We start from the raw sequence: 15758 nt of genomic DNA on the forward strand, positions 1-15758 counted from the left end.
GAGGTTCGCTTGAATACATCTCATGCTCTGCAAACAGCAAACCACGAAAATATCCCCACTCTTTCAATTTCCTGTTCTGATAATTCCACACGATCTTAAGCTTTTTAGGAGCTGTCAAAGCCTCCATTTCCTTGTTCTGTGTCCTCTGCTGTGTAAGAGCCTTCTTCATCCTTGCCTCTACCCCCTACAGAGATGGACTCCCATAGTGCGCTGGAGATTTTCACTTGGAATTTGTGTCTAAATTTGCTCAGTGAAACCAACAAGACTGCCAGCACCATCTCTGAGCACTGCCTGCCTCTGTTGGCGCGCGCACACACACACACACACACACACACACACACACACACACACACACACACACACACACACACACACACACACACACACACAAACACAGAAGCTGGAGGATGTAAGTCTGAATCCTAAAATGGCCTGTGTTTTCCATAAGTAAACATGTTTATCTCCTATGAGCAGGATCTCTCTGCTTCTCTTCTCGCTTGGGTACAGACTAAGTAGATCCCTGTAAGCAGAGAAACTCCAGTCCTTCAACAATACATTCTCTCCCATACTCCTATTACCCTCTGTAATGTGAGCAAAAACTGATTATTGACCTGGCTCCAGGGTTTAGTATGATTATATATTTATATCAAGAAAACCTCTTTAATGAAGGTTTACAATATGTACATATTTTTTATTACACAGTAATCCCAATGTGTTTCTGCCGTTATAGGTCTGATAGCTAGTGTCAACACACTGATAGCTAGTGTCAACACACACACTGATGGCTTAGGCCGAAACGCGTCTGTGGATAAACTGGTCAAAATAAATAAGCAATGAGACAAGCTTGAGAGTGCGTTTTTTTCTATTTTAAGCTGGTGTCAACAAACACCAGTGAGGAGGATCACACCAAGAAGGTCTAAAAAGATCGGAGAACAAAATCCAGAGCGTTCAAGGACATGGATAGATGCTTGCTTGTGATAAACACTGTTTATGTGATCCTCCGTATGTTCATCATTTTGTAACAACCCCAAATCTGATAAGGATATTTTTTGTCACACCATGACAACACCTCAACAGAATACGGGACAAGATAAGATATACAGCCCTAACAACAAGTCTCTATAGTGACAGTTTGTCAAACGGTGTATAGAGAACATTCACCAGTGGTCTACACGCAGCACATCTTTAATCTATCGGTACAACATGCAGGCGTCATTTGGCCCACACTGAACACTGTTCCACATTAAACCACGAAGAATGCACTTGGTTATCTATCAACTGGGAGCCACCATCTCATAAACTTCCCAGAGTTCACACAAGAAAGCACAACTTAAAAAGAGTTCAAAGGTCACTGCTGAGGGTCACCACACCAGGGGTGAGCAACTAAAGTCATGTAACCCTGAATACAGCTGATGGCTTAACCTGCTTTTCCTCTAACTGGCCTGTCTGCAAATACAGAAAAAAATGTCAGGATTAAAATAGAAAAAAAAACACATGATCTAATTTTGGAACAATAATGCAACCGTCTCTGGCTACGGCTATGGTTACGGCCATAATTAAATTCCCAAATAAATGTCAACCTGAGACGTTGCACAGCAAACCCTCCTTTAAGCAAGCCCATGTTACAGATCTGTGTTTGAAACAAAGAGCTTACTTCTTCTTGGCACTTGTTGTGTAGGACAAATTAACACATTAGAGAAACCCAGGCAAGAGAGACTCTGTGGGGGGTCCCTTCTCCTCAGAGGACGGGAGGGAGGTAATCGATATCTCAGCACTTTGTGAAAAATCTCTCCCCACTCCGCCCCTATAGAGCGCAACTCAAGTGGATGAAATGATTGTGCTTGGGTTTCTTTAGCTTGTTGGATGAGCCCCACCCCTCAACCCTGCAGCCTCCTGCTCACTGACTATGGCCAGACTATAGTCTCCTCTTTTACTGCCTGGATCATTTACTCTACACTAGATGCCCCTGGTCTCTACCCTCAGCTTTGTGTCCATCCCTGGGGGGGACAAGGTTAGAAAGGCCAATCAGGACTGGGCTAGAGTCAAAGAGAGAGCGCAAAGAACCGAAAGAGAGAGGGTGAGGAGAGTGGGTTTTTCTGAAGGCTGGACAAGATTAGGCAAAGCACAGAGTTTACCTCACAGTCTCCACACAGCTCTCCGTGCTGGCAGGGACTTAAGAGCAGAAATAATGTCCCGATAGGAAGAAGGGTCGATGGATATTCTGGGATGGAGAAAAGAGGGATGGGGTCCAAACTATAAAACTCTGTGCCAAAGTGATAGGGAAGTGAGAGTGCAAGGGATGGAAGAGCAGGGAGGGTGATGAGCAGGGGAGTGTGTGCAAGAGATATGTAGAGAGGTAGAGATACAGAGAGAGGGAGAGCGAGTGTGTGAGAGGAGGAGAGCTATGGGGTAGTTGGTGATATTGATGGTGGTGGTGGAGGGTGGGCAGAGATGGGGACTTCCCTCCTAGGGCCCAGAAAAGCATTCTTCTTTCTGTTCCCGAAACCTTATCAGGTTCCAGCAAGGCCAGAGAGCCGCATGGGAAAGCTGTGCGGGAGACTAAAGGACCCCTTTATAGATCAGAACTGACAGAGAGGGAGGGGGAGAACAGAGGGAGGGATAAAGAGAGAGGGAGCGAGTGAAAGAAGAGGAGAGTGCACACCGAGGGAGAGAGGCAGAGGAAACATAGTAAGTGTGGAAGGATTGAAAATGGTAAATGGACTGTGTAAAATGGAAGCAAAGGCAGGAGATGGACAGGCGTAAGTGTGAGTGACTGTTATGTGGTTGAGACAGAAAGACCAGCATCGAGTGAAATGTGGACAGAGAGGAAAAGTTGTAATGTCTCATTAGTCTAGCATGTAGCACGAAGCACCACGAACAACTAATGGGGCTTCAGCGGGCACAAACAGACAGATGGCAGACTATGGGAGGCCAATCAAAGGCTTTCAAAGACAGCATTTACTGATGAGAGTGTGTATCCCCCCTCCCTCTGTCTAGCTCCTGCATTACTGTACACTATAGGAGAAAGGTATAAGAGACATCTGGATCGAGCAGAGCATAAAAGACTATTATAGCAGAATGTTAGTGCATCAAAAAAAGCCACAGAGTAAACAGAAAGGTGGCTCGCAGTCATTCATGTGTGAAAGCGAAATTCAATCGGACTTGGAGAAAGCAGATCTCAAGAAAGCAGACCAGGCGTCACTGGGAATGCAGCGCACACAATTAGGGCTTCCCAGTTTCACCCAACACAATGAGCGTCTCAACAATAACTCAGTTCTTGGTGGTGCACATCACTAATACCATCATTTTGTTTTAAATCAGAAAAGAAGCTGAGAGATATACAGTACATAGAGCTGTAGATTGAGACGTGTTCAAAACTAAAATCTGCCAAAACGGTGTACCATTTCAACACCCCTAATACCATATTTTTTTTTAAATCAGAAAAGAAGCTGAGAGATACACATAGAGCTGTAGATTGAAACGTGTTCAAAACTAAAATCTGCCAAAACGGTGTACCATTTCAACACCCCTGGTTGCCCAATAAGAATGTGAACACAGTGTGCAAACAGCCATGGAAGAAAGCAAATTAACTGAACCAACAGAGATAATCTTTGATTCTACCTAACCAAAAAAGCCTCCACATCTTCCTTAAAAAGCTACATGACCAGAGATGTAATAAAATGCAGGTAAATATTAGGAGATGCATGAAAGATGGAGACAGCTAAGAACCCAGAAGGACAAAGCGCCTAGAGGCAATTGTATTGTTATGGCGCTATATAAATTAAATTGAATTGAATTGAATTTTAAGACGGAAGCCGAGTTGGCTCATTTCCCCGTAAACAGGTAAGCACTGAACCTTACCTTTTAATCTAACCTTAACTAATGTATCACAGCTACTAGTAGGAATGGCCATTTCAATGAATTGAAACATTCCAGTACTTGCAATCATAGATTTTAATTTACGAAACAATCATTGGGCTAATGCCACTATATCTACTCTCTCATCAGCTGGAACTGTAACACCATCAATACCCGCTCCCAAAGCTTGTTTTCATTACATCTGCCACATACCAATACAAAACTGGGGAAGACAGCCTTCTGTTTTAAGCCACCCTACATTAAGAATGAGGTCCAAAAATCGTTAAGGTTGTGCTCATTTATTTCACTTATAGAATTCACAAATCTAATCAAATGTTCAACTGACTTCTCGTGCAATGATTGTAACTGTTGACCCAACCAAAGTATTTAACTGGATATTCAAATGTTTGATTTATGATCGTTCCCTTGTACTCCTGGACTATTTTATATGCATATTTCTTTTATTTCTTATTTTTTTCCAATGTATTAACTCTCATTGTACCCTCGGCACCATTGAAAATGAGGATCTTATTCCTCAATGTGTCCGAGGCCTAAATAAATCAATCAATCAATGCCATGTGGGACGTGTACCACTGGCAGCGAGTATTTGAGACACATAGCCAGGCCAAATTATGCTCTGTTTCAGACGTAACGCGTAAGCACGTAAGATACACAACCCCCCCCTTGCGCGGTAAAATACCCCCCCTTACGTGCTTAAGTGCGTCGGCCAAAATTCCTGACTATGCGACTATGGCCAACGCAGCCATTAGACTGCTGTGCAGTGCAAGTGAGGGACTGCCATGTTCGCACTGTGCAACTCCCAATGTGTATGTAGCACTTTAAGGCTTCTACAAGGTTTCCATATTCAGCATCACTGAACTTCTTTTCTCAAGGCGAACCAAACCTGTTTACAAAATGCCTTGCAAATGTAACAATCTGCTTGCACGTGTCTTGCGTGTGTATGTGTGGGTGGTGGGGATGTGCACGTGGTGTCTTGTGTGGGTGGTAGGGATGGCTCACAGATCTTTACGGATTTCAGTCATGTTAACTTGACAGGTATGCAGGACCTGCACTCTCTTCTCTCTGTTGCTCTTCCTGTAGATCCACTGACTCTTGTACTAGAGGGACCTGCACTCTCTTCTCTTCCACCTCTCTTACCCTCTCCGCCCTCTAACTCTCCTATCAATTGCACCTGACCAGCCTTTGTTGGTTTCACTTGACACTGTTGAGGCCGCGTAATAACAGATCTGGCTGCAACAAGGAACAACAGTAGGCTAATACTCTGAAATAGATGTGAATTATTTTTTACTTTGTCTGAAAATGTAAGCAGTATGATATCATTATAGGGGCCCTAGAAAGAAGAAAGTGTGTACTCCAGTGTGTATCCTTTTTTCAGAATAGTGGACTTGTTTTCAGGACAACAGGCTTAGCTTTGGCTAAGGTACATGCATCTAGCTAACACTGACACTGAGTATAACAATACATTTCAGTTGGTATATAAAAGACAAACAATAGAAACACTGTAAAAGTATACATCAGCTGATCTACTTATAGTGTAGGACTCGTCGCTTTCCATTGTAAAAGTTTAATGTTGAGATCATCTTGCGCCCGTTCATATAGGTTCAGTGTCCTCAACCTGGCAACAGGCGTGATGGAGCTTCGATTCTAGGGAGGAGGGGGAGACAACATTTTCCAATATTTTGAATTTGTAATGCAGTACCAATTTTAAACGCTTGGTTTCAAGGCTACACCTTGCTCCTTTGATTTCACGGATTTTTTTTGGTCAGTGTTAGACTGAGAGGACACAAAACTGGGCTGCCAGATGTTTCGTTTTGATAGTAGGCTACCACAACATCATGGCTATTTTGGCCACACTCCACTTCAAACGTCCATTCAAACACCAGAAAAAACAGTCAAGTGATGCTCTTAACCTGTCAAAAGAACAGGTGAAGTAACACTATGCAACAATTTGAAACTTTTTGAGGTATGGTTTAATAAGCAATTAGTTTTGGTACCTTCCTCAAATTCATTTTGATAGCATATGGTCAAGTGAAGGACAGATAAACACCTGGATCCAGGATATGCCCATGTAGTTCTGTATACCAGGCTGGAATACTCTGCAAAAATTCACATGCCTTTAGGTAGTTAGCTGGCTAGTTTTGGATCAAAACGCCTTCATGCTGCTTTAAATCTTTCTCTCCTCAGATAATGCCCTGAAACTACCTTTCTGACAAATGGACAGAATATTAGGCTACTTTCCTGTGGAGAAAACTATAAACAGATTTGAAAAGTGAGCTAAATGTTAGTTTCTTTGACACTGTAAGTCTCTGTAGGTTCTTCTCATTTCTTGCTTGCCTAGATGTTTTAAGTCGTTAATGGGTTCGAAAGCTCCCTTACCGTCAATGTTTCGGCTACCTCTTTGTTAACAAGCATTTTACTTTGGAGAAGTCAATGGCCAAATGCTATCAAGCTGCTAGACTGAGCTCTGCCACAACTGCAGCTAAACTGAAACAAATGGTGTGTATACTATGAAGTTGTTAACAAGTCTTTTACTATCTGACCATTACAACTACACAAGGCAGCAATACGAAAATGCCTAACGTACGATTAATCGAAACTGAACACAGAATTAAAATCGTTCCTCAGACATTGTTCTCATTCGATCACTTCGTGAGGGGCAGTAGCTTCTGTCCGACGAATGCATTTCATTGGTAGTTTCTCTCTCTCCACACATAGGGCTCTAATAGGCGCAACATGAAATGTAAGAGTCGCGACGAACTGTTATTCATGCAAGAGTATCGAGGGAACTCTGTGGGACAGATATTACTTTGTGGGAGTGCTGATGAATTTCGTATCATTGTGAAATGATTGAATATGTCATGATGAATTGATAAAAGCACAGTTCACCAAAGTGTAATCATTGATGTGGTCTTCACATTATTTAACATATAGGCCTAAGGGCCTAAACACACATGAACGCAAGTCATATAAGATATTAGGGACATTATTTGTGTAGACTATTAAGAAAAAGAAGGCATGTGTATGCACTTATAAATGGATAAATAAATAAAAAGCATCAAGATCCAAAGCATTTAGTCGCAAAATAACAAAAATACCCAGAATTTAATGACGAAAGCAGGACAGAGAGAGGAGATGTACGGTTAAGAGTGAATGACAGCGAAGGAAGTTTATCGTCTTCCACTGGTTCATTTCTCTGCCATAATAAGGGTTACATTCTAAATTTAAGCTAATGAGATACATTTGATTATTGGAAACAGGAAGTATCATACACTACCTATGGTGATGGTGCTTCTTGCATTACACTATCACTACGGCTTTAATTGTATTTCTATGGTGTAAAAATGCAATACTTAATTATCAAATCAGGGCCAGAAACACAGTGAAACCATAGCTTTATGGAATCATTTTATAAAGTTTGTGAGACCCCCTTTTTGACTAAAGTATCCCTTGAGACAGTCACTCTAGTGGCAGGCCATGTTATAAGGAGCAGCATTACGAAAGCCGGTGTCACCACAAGCTGGCCTAGTTCAATTCTGATCAGCTCAAGAGTAAGGGTGGGCATTACTGTTTGTAAATAATTCATACAAGCTAAATTTGGAACCTGAACATATACGCTTCAAACCTACTGGAAACATTTACGGGTGATTGCCCCATTAGTCAGTTATGTCATGCTTGGTCTTGCTATCGTCATAAGGATAAAAAAGTCGCTTGCAGATTTTTTTAAGACACGGATAAAAGCTCCCGGCTCTTTGAATGAATCGCGACGTGTGCAAGGCTGCGCTCCAGTGGCCAACGATAATGTGTTTTTGTAATCTGTGAAATAATATCTCTCCCCTTGACGCTATCCGTTTCGGGCGGATGCGATCGGCTTACCGAGCGCGCGCTTGACTGGCCGTTCTGAATGAACTTTAATGTGGAACGGGAGCAGGATTGGGAACGAATGCATGACAGCGGGGATGCAGAAAGGGGATGATCTGATAACAGAGGACATGCATGGGAGGTTTACTAGGAGCCAAGAGACGTGATCATTAACATGAGTGTTCAGTTGTTAGGTAGCCAGAAAAATAAGTTTCTGTAAAAGGTAGTTGAAGCTTAAATACTCTGATGGACAGCAATCACCAGACTCCGTGAAGGTTTAAGAAAAATAATTAAAAAGAAAAATAATTACAAGAGGTGTGTCTTAGCAGATACACACTTCATAGAATCGGAATGTTGCCCAACTGACTCAGCTGGCCCTGTCCCATGACTTAGGCTTTTGATCCAATATACACATTTAACGTATAACTTTAGATACTTCATATAGACTGAATGAAACAAATATGACACAAAGAGTTCGTTTTTATTATTTATCATAATTAAGTATTTTTTACAAATCCTCAGAACATACAGCAAGCATGTTGCTCTTGCTTGCATCATAAATTATTGGATTTTTTTTCTTCATTTATTGCAACTTGTGTTGCAAGCCCTTGGATGGTTCTCCCCGCCTCGTTCAAGATACTTTTAACCAGAAAAATGGGGGGGGGGGGGGGAAGCAATGGTGCAGATGTTTCTACTCTTCAGTTGTCGCCTCCAGGTCCCATCAGATGATACGCTGCCGGCCGTCTGTTCCTGCCTGCTTCCTGTAGGGAGACAACAGACGACAGACGGTTAGTGGCGGTTTACCCAGTCTGTCTGCATAACCTCAGCTCCGAGCATGTCCCGCTGCAAATGTCTGGGTCGGTCCGTGTGAAGCAGATTTCAGATGCACTCCACAGAACCAGAAACGTGGCCACCCACAGTATTCCAGAACATGAGCTAGTGAGACGAGCGCAGTCCAACATTGAAGTCGAACTTGCAACCTCGGGCATGGGAGGCGGACGTGTCAGCGAGGAGGCTAAAACCCATGGGTGCTAGCACGTCTTTTAAGGTGTTCAGGGAGTGAGGTTTAGTCATTGCACAACACTGTACACGCTGGCTACCGTTACACCTGACCACCCCCACCCCACCCCCCATTCTGCCATGCTCTCTGGACACGACGACCAGCTCCACTGCTGACCCTATTTAAAGGGGCCTGAAGCAGTGGCTTTCTCTTCTCAGTGAGGCAATAGCCAGAACCCTGCTGCTCATAAGAGTCTAATTAGGAAGGTCTTGTGTTGACGCTAACGAATACGGACTTGGTGCTAATAGGTCTGGCTGCGGACAGAGGAGGCGGATACTCCATGCAGTCTATTCTCTTCCACAATCATGGCATGAGCCCCATCAGGACTGCACATATGGCAGCGCCGACAAGGCAGAAATTAATACAGTTCTAATCTGTGAGGATCTTGAACACGGAGAAGATTGCATATTACCCTCTTTGAAAATGGAGTTATAATCAGAGAGTTGTCTGGCTAAAGAAGGGTAGTCCTGACGATTGTGCGCAGTGTCAAGGCTTTCAATTTGTGTGTGTGTGTCTGTGTGTGTGTGTGTGTGTGAACACCTGCCAGTGTGTGGGCCATGTTTCACAGACTGCTTCGCCTCAGCAGGAGTGATGGTTAGTCTGGTCACAGTGCGGGTCACAGGTGTTGCTTCAGCCTGGATGCAATGAACGCCGTCTGTAAAGGTTGGATGGCCAGATTTGACTGAGGTGGTTAGCTCTTTTGCTGCTCTGGTGCTCAAGCACAGGTGCAGGTTTGTGGGGCGTCATTCCCCACCACAAGCATCTCAGTTGCAGCATGTATGCACTTACCAGGCCAGGTGTGAGAATGTATATTGCTCTCCAGTCTCTGGTTGGCAACAGTTTGTTTTTCTGCTACATATGTTTTCTTCTGCTTAGGTGTGTGTGTGTGGGTGCGTTTGTGGGTGATAGAGGTGTTCACACGTGTCAATGTGAATATTCATCCACAGTTTACAGGGATTCATAAAATGGTATGCCGCCCAGAAAGTATATGAGTGTGTCTTCACCGGAGTAAGGTATGTGTGTGTGTATTTGTTTGTTTAGCTGTGACTGCATGTTGCATAGGGGGTCAAAGTGTGTCTACTTGCACAGATGTTTTACCTGTGCAGGTGGTGTGTGTGATGTGTGTGTGTGTAGCTGCTCAGTCCCTGGCGCGGGGCGGTTGGTAATACTGCTGCGTGGGCCGCGTGCGCCTCGGCTGACCGTCTCCGCCTCGCCGATATTCGACTGAGTTCTCAAAGTAAACATCCTCTTCTTCCTATCACAGAGAACGGGGTGGTGTCAGTGCTGTGACATCATACAGCAAGAACCCAGCCTGTCTGAACTATGAGAAGGTCACAGCAGTGTCTTCTCTGTGGATACCTGCATTCATCCTGAATGGGAAATCCAACAGGAAAACCGCACCAGGGCTAGATAAGCATTAACGGAGGGATTCATGCTGGCACATAGCAACAACATTGCCTTTTTATAGGAACTCTTGATTCCATGTCAAACATAAAGGGTGAAGGCAAACAAACCATGTAGACCTCCAAGAAGTACACGGTTGTTGAGATTTGTGTGTGTGTGTGTGTGTGTGCATGAAATAGTGTGTATGTTTAAGTAAGATTACTTCGCTTACCCACATGTCCATGTGCACAGGCTTGATGTTGCTGAGTAGGACCTCCTCGCAGTTGCCGTACTCGCTGAACACTACCACAGCGGTGGAGCCAGAGGGATGTACAGCATCAACACGCGCCCTGTAGAACTACACAACCAAAAGGAAAAACACATCACATCTCAGGATTAATGGGGCACTCTTTCCGTTAAGATTGATTCTCAATTCTGCCAATATCAAAATACTGATATAATGGTGCAGACTGGTGACAAAAACAGGGAAAGAGAATGAAATTATGATGGTTATAATGGAAAAGGCACAAATCACAATCGTCATTGTGACTGAGGTGTTTCTTGTTGCATCGTTCTTACCTTGTTGTCCTCCCAGTACAGTGCCAGGCACTGGTCGCCAGGTCTCCAGGGGGCATGGCCCCCCATGTCTGGCATGTGGCCTGGCTCTGACCCTTTGGGATTCTTGATTGAACCGGACCTCTTTTTAGAGTTATGCTGCGAGTTAAGAAAGGTGGTGTTCTTCTGTGGTTGCTGCTGTTGTTGTTGCTGTTGTTGTTGATGCTGCTGTTGTTGTTGTTGCTGCTGTTGCTGCTGCTGCTTGATGGGGCCTGTTCGCCTGGGATCTAAATCACCATTTTGGAGGTGCATGTCTCCACTCACCCTTCCTCCCCCCTGAGGTCTGGCCCCACCCCTGTCCTCCACCAATGACGGGCCAGAGTTCAGATTCCCCCCGCCTTCCAAATTGCGGTCATAGTGGACCGAGCTGGGCCGGTCGAACCGGTTCCCCTTCCTGCGGTTGTTGGGCTCTCCCCGCCCTCTGGGGTCTGCGGACTCAAGGGGTTTGGGTGCAGGCCCGTTTAGCAGCCCTTTCTTCTGGTTCTGAGAGTCTGGACCCTGTTGCTGGTTCCGCGGCCCACTACCGTGGTCTCGCGACCCTTGCTGATGGCCGCCCGAGTGCGTGTTGTCACGGGAACCCTGATGGTGATCCCTGACCTCCTGCTGGAAGCTTCCGGACGGGCCTTGGTGATGCTCCCTCGGCCGCCGATTGGACGAAGAAGGGAATGATGAGAAAGAGGGAGCAGAGAATGACGAAGGCAAAGAGTTCGACGTGCCGTTGCTCCTTCCCTCGCGCCTGTCATCCTGCCGGCGATCCTGCCCTGCCCTCCCGCCCCTTTCTGACGCCCTCCCCCTCTGAGAATGAGAGGGCCCAGAGGAAGGGGGCGGGGGGAAGGCCTCGCCGCCGGGTTTGGGGAAATCAGTGTCCCTCTGGAACCGAGGGGGGCGGTCGTTCCTTTGGCCTCTCCCCTCGTTACGCGGAGGGTTCCGGAAATAGGGGGCGTCCCTGTTGGGGCCGTCCCTGTTGGGGCCGTCTGAGCTGGGGAATGTTATCCTGTGGGGGTGCTCCTGCTGGTACCTCTCTGGAGGCTGGCTTTGGCTCTTTGAGTCTGAGGGAGAAATCAATTAGCAGACCAACACAGATGAGTTAAGAAATGTTATGAAGTTCAACACTTTCAAATTTAAACTCTATACTGTAATGGAATGATTAAGGCAACACAGGTTTACCCTATATCCAGATTAATGTTTTTAGATTAAAAATGTGCTGTATTTTGATTGCTGTCTGAAAAAAATCAATTTCCAGACCAGTGACCTGAAAACATCATATGTGTCAAGCCCTTGGAAAGCATGTTAGTGTGAACAGCAGGGTTAGATCCCCTGTACCAGAAAAGTAATATTCCACTACCACAGAGACGGGACCTCTGCTTCATATCACTTCCCAATGACAGCATCCAACAGAAGTGCAATGGCCCCTAGTCATCCTACTCGCCCTTATACACCTACCACAGTTTTTCCCCACAAAGCCTCCCATCCAGATACTACTCGTCGTACCCAATTGTGCTTAGCTTGCCTGTTGAGAACTACACTTTCAATATGACTGCTGAGATTGGGATTGGGTTTTGAGTTAAAAGGGGCTTCTTGCCCTGTTTTCAGTAAGGAATTCTTGTTAGTCTTCAAAGTTTTTCATGTTTTGCCAACATCCATCAAATACTACATCTTTAAGAGAGTATACAAGTCTCCCAGAATTCCAGATGGGAAAACAAAACAGGTATGCGCAAATGTAAACATCAAACAAATCGCCCCACTTCTATTAGCCCGCTCCTCCTTCCATATGTCCATCTCGGCTCCTATCAGCATAACCTGATGTCAGGGCTTTAGAAAAAGCGGTCTAATTGAATGTGTGTTTTTTCCTCCTAAAACTCTGTAATTCCTCCGTTTGAGACCCGCCATCTGTCTGATTCGACCACATCGGGGTTGTGTTCCTTCTAATTTAGGCGAGCAGTACGGCACAGGGAGAGAGAAGCTCCTCAAAGGCAGATGTTATTATTTATTTTTTTCAGACCACGTCTAATTTTCACAACCAATCTATCTGCTGCGGTTTGCTTCTAAGCCATAGAAGGGTGTTTTGATGTTTGCTTAGTAATTGCCCACGATGTCTGCCTCTGTCTCTCTCTCCCTCCATCTCTCGCTCATGCTCACATATAAGCGTAAAAACAAACGCTTCTCCTTTAACAGTCCACCGTTTTCCACGGCCAAGCAAACTCTTAATTGAATCGCGACATGCACCTCTCATTACGCCACTAGAGGTAATGAATCGAGTTGTTGTTCTTGTTTTGTCACCACCAGCAATTACGCTGTTTTGATGTGGCCTCGGTCGGCCAGTTTCCTGGTCATGCTGCGTTTCCATTACTTAGAAGTTACAGTTTGTTAACTCCTGAGAAATGGCAATCAAGGACGGAACATTGTAGAACAACAGCTGCCTTCTGCATAGCTTTGTCAAGAATTATGTAGTCAATTACTGCGTTTATGGGGAAGCTTGAGAAAAGTAGGCAGTTTGGGTAGATGGTGGTGTGGCTTTGAGGTTTCCCTGTGTAAGCCAGGCCTCTTCTGTGATTATGTACAATGGATTATGATCCATAGTGGACGAGTCTGTCGTATAACACGATTGTCTCATCACTTACCATCAATGGAGAAGGCGCCCATCTTGGACTCCAGGAAGTCGAAAAGCGTACTGGGCCCAGAGGGCCTTCCTCCGGCCTCCTCATCCTCGTCCATTCTGGACCTACCCCGTCCACGTCCTCTCCCTGAAAGAGAGATGGATCACTGATGGGTCGTGCAAAAATGTTTGTGATCCTCTGCTTTAAATCCTACATGTATATTCCTGCTCAAATGGATGGTTCCCCTGTTGGGACAAACCCAGTGAGAACAGTCCCAGTTACAAACACACATTTATACACACTTTATAAATAACAATTAAATGAATACACATCTAAAACATCATTGGACAAACATGGTTTAATACATGAGGTTAGAGTTTTGATTTTTTTTTTTAAGATTCTATAGTCATGTTTAGAGTATCTGTTTAGTTGCCAAATCAGATGTCTTAATGTGCCCCCCCCCCCATTGTTTAGATGTGGATTTACGTTGTTTTGAGGTTGTGCTTGGCCTAGTTGAGAGCTGGTACCTCTGGGTGGGGGTCTGCTGTACTCCTCTGGGGGCGGCTCTTCTTTCAGCTGCGTGGCGCCGGTCAGCAGGGAGTTCAGCGCCACCTCCAGGTTGTTGTTGTGGTCCAGCAAGGCCTGGCGTGCAAGCTCCCTATTGAAGCCCATCTCCATGAAGTCCCTCAGGGCTCGCTCGTCCACCTGGCACCCAAACACACCACAGGTCTGGGTGTTAGTGGATGTGCACTAGAGTAATCTACCTGGCAGTGTGTGTGTGTGTGTGTGTGTGTGTGTGTGTGTGTGTGTGTAAGATAGACAGAGGCAGAGCGAGAGAGAGTGTACAAAAGAGAGACTCTGCGTGTATGTGATTTGTTGGCAGCAGTCAGTCTGAAAGGGTCAATCGTTGGATATATGTCAAGATTAAAAGAGCAAGAGAAAGATGACTGAATTTAGTTGGGGGTTGTAACCAACTGTGTGTGTGTGTGTGTGTGTGTGTGTGTGTGTGTGTGTGTGTGATAGCTGAGGGTTGACATAAATTTCCTTGATTCCTCAGCTGCACTAGTGCTTACACAGCTTTGCCGTTACTATTCCCAAGCTCTTACGCTCCGAATCCCACCATTCAACGACTTAACCCCTTAACCTTTGAACCCTGAAACACAAGGCTCAATATTTATGATGGGGGATGGGGTGGGCTTTTCGCGTCGGATGTAATACGCACTGATGTGGACCGGAATGTTCTGCCGTTGGTTGACGTAATGCACGTCTTTTTTTTTCCCCTGGAAAGAAAGTAAGCCGCCGGTGAGATTTTTCCCAAGCTCACCAGATCTCTGTACATCCCCTCCGGCTTGCTCTCCGTGGTGCTCCTCTCTGCTCTGTCCTCCCGCCGCCTCTGCTGGTAATTCTCCCTGTTCCTGTAGGTCGAGCTGGGGTTGGTCAGGTTGCTCCCCGCACTGCCGCCTCCACCAAACGTGCGTGTCTGCAGAAGGGGGACAAGCAGGGAGAGGTCAGAGGTCACAGGTCATGCGCAATGAGGGTTCTGACTGTCTACAGCCGACGGCTGTATATAAGTACAGATTCAAAAAGACTCCTTCATCATGATTACAACGAACCCTCACAGCTTGCAGCACTGGATATGGTGGGAATAATGAACAACCTTGAAAAATATGAACGTTCTTGCCATATATTATAATCAGCCATCATAGCTTGAGATGAATAGCTTTGATGAGAAACACAGCACGGCACAGCTTGGGTAGGTACATACAGATCTTTTCAACTGTTGGCCTAGCTGTGATTAGGAGCAGTAGTTATAGTATATAATTATGTTCACTTTATTTGGATTCATTTGCCAATTCAGGATGTTTACCTCCTTGCTCTTAGCAATCTCTGCGATGGCGGCAATCCTTTGCTTCTCAAACTCGTCGTTCTCGTCTGCTCCCTTTGCAACGTCGGTCGTCTTTAAGGTCTTCCTTTGGTCCAGCTCGTGACTGTCCACCTCCTCCTTACGCACACATTTCTACCAACAGATCCATTCAATCAATCCATCAATCCATCAATCAATCAATCAATCAATCAATCAATCCTTCTATCCATCCATATAAGTGGCATCTCATTCATAGAAGGACAGCCATATCTGGCACAACCACCAAAGATACCACCCAGAAGAGGACCCCAAAACCTTACCTGGCCAAATTGCACAAAAGGAGGTGGTCCGCCCTCAGCCCCGATATTACTCCGAAACTTGTGTTTAGCCAGGCTCTATGAAGATGGAAAGATCACAGTCAAGGTCACTCAAAGGTCACTCAAATGAGTGCCAATCTTCTCAGACTGAAGTGACATGTGACGCGGTCAGGCGCACAGTGTGA

General features: G+C 45.3%; 1 protein-coding gene across 3 annotated transcripts in view; it reads right to left on the minus strand.

The window, feature by feature from the left end:
* Nucleotides 1–8350: 8350 nt before the first annotated feature.
* The window catches only part of tdrd3 (tudor domain containing 3), a 16722-nt gene continuing 9314 nt past the window's right edge, over nt 8351–15758 (minus strand). The window contains exons 6-14 of one of the 3 annotated variants that reach the window (XM_080834102.1): nt 15577–15651; nt 15260–15409; nt 14717–14872; nt 13920–14097; nt 13417–13539; nt 10760–11844; nt 10413–10538; nt 9896–10052; nt 8427–8498 (exon numbers count right to left, since the gene is read on the minus strand). In XM_080834102.1, coding sequence (XP_080690228.1) covers nt 9936–10052; nt 10413–10538; nt 10760–11844; nt 13417–13539; nt 13920–14097; nt 14717–14872; nt 15260–15409; nt 15577–15651 — 2010 coding nt within the window. In that variant the 3' untranslated portion in view covers nt 8427–8498; nt 9896–9935. Of the gene's footprint in view, nt 8499–9895; nt 10053–10412; nt 10539–10759; nt 11845–13416; nt 13540–13919; nt 14098–14716; nt 14873–15259; nt 15410–15576; nt 15652–15758 lie in introns of all 3 variants that reach the window. The other 2 variants (XM_080834104.1, XM_080834103.1) reach the window with 2 other exon arrangements.

This window comes from Sprattus sprattus (genome assembly GCF_963457725.1).
Source record: "Sprattus sprattus genome assembly, chromosome: 3".
NCBI classification, from domain to species: domain Eukaryota; kingdom Metazoa; phylum Chordata; class Actinopteri; order Clupeiformes; family Clupeidae; genus Sprattus; species Sprattus sprattus.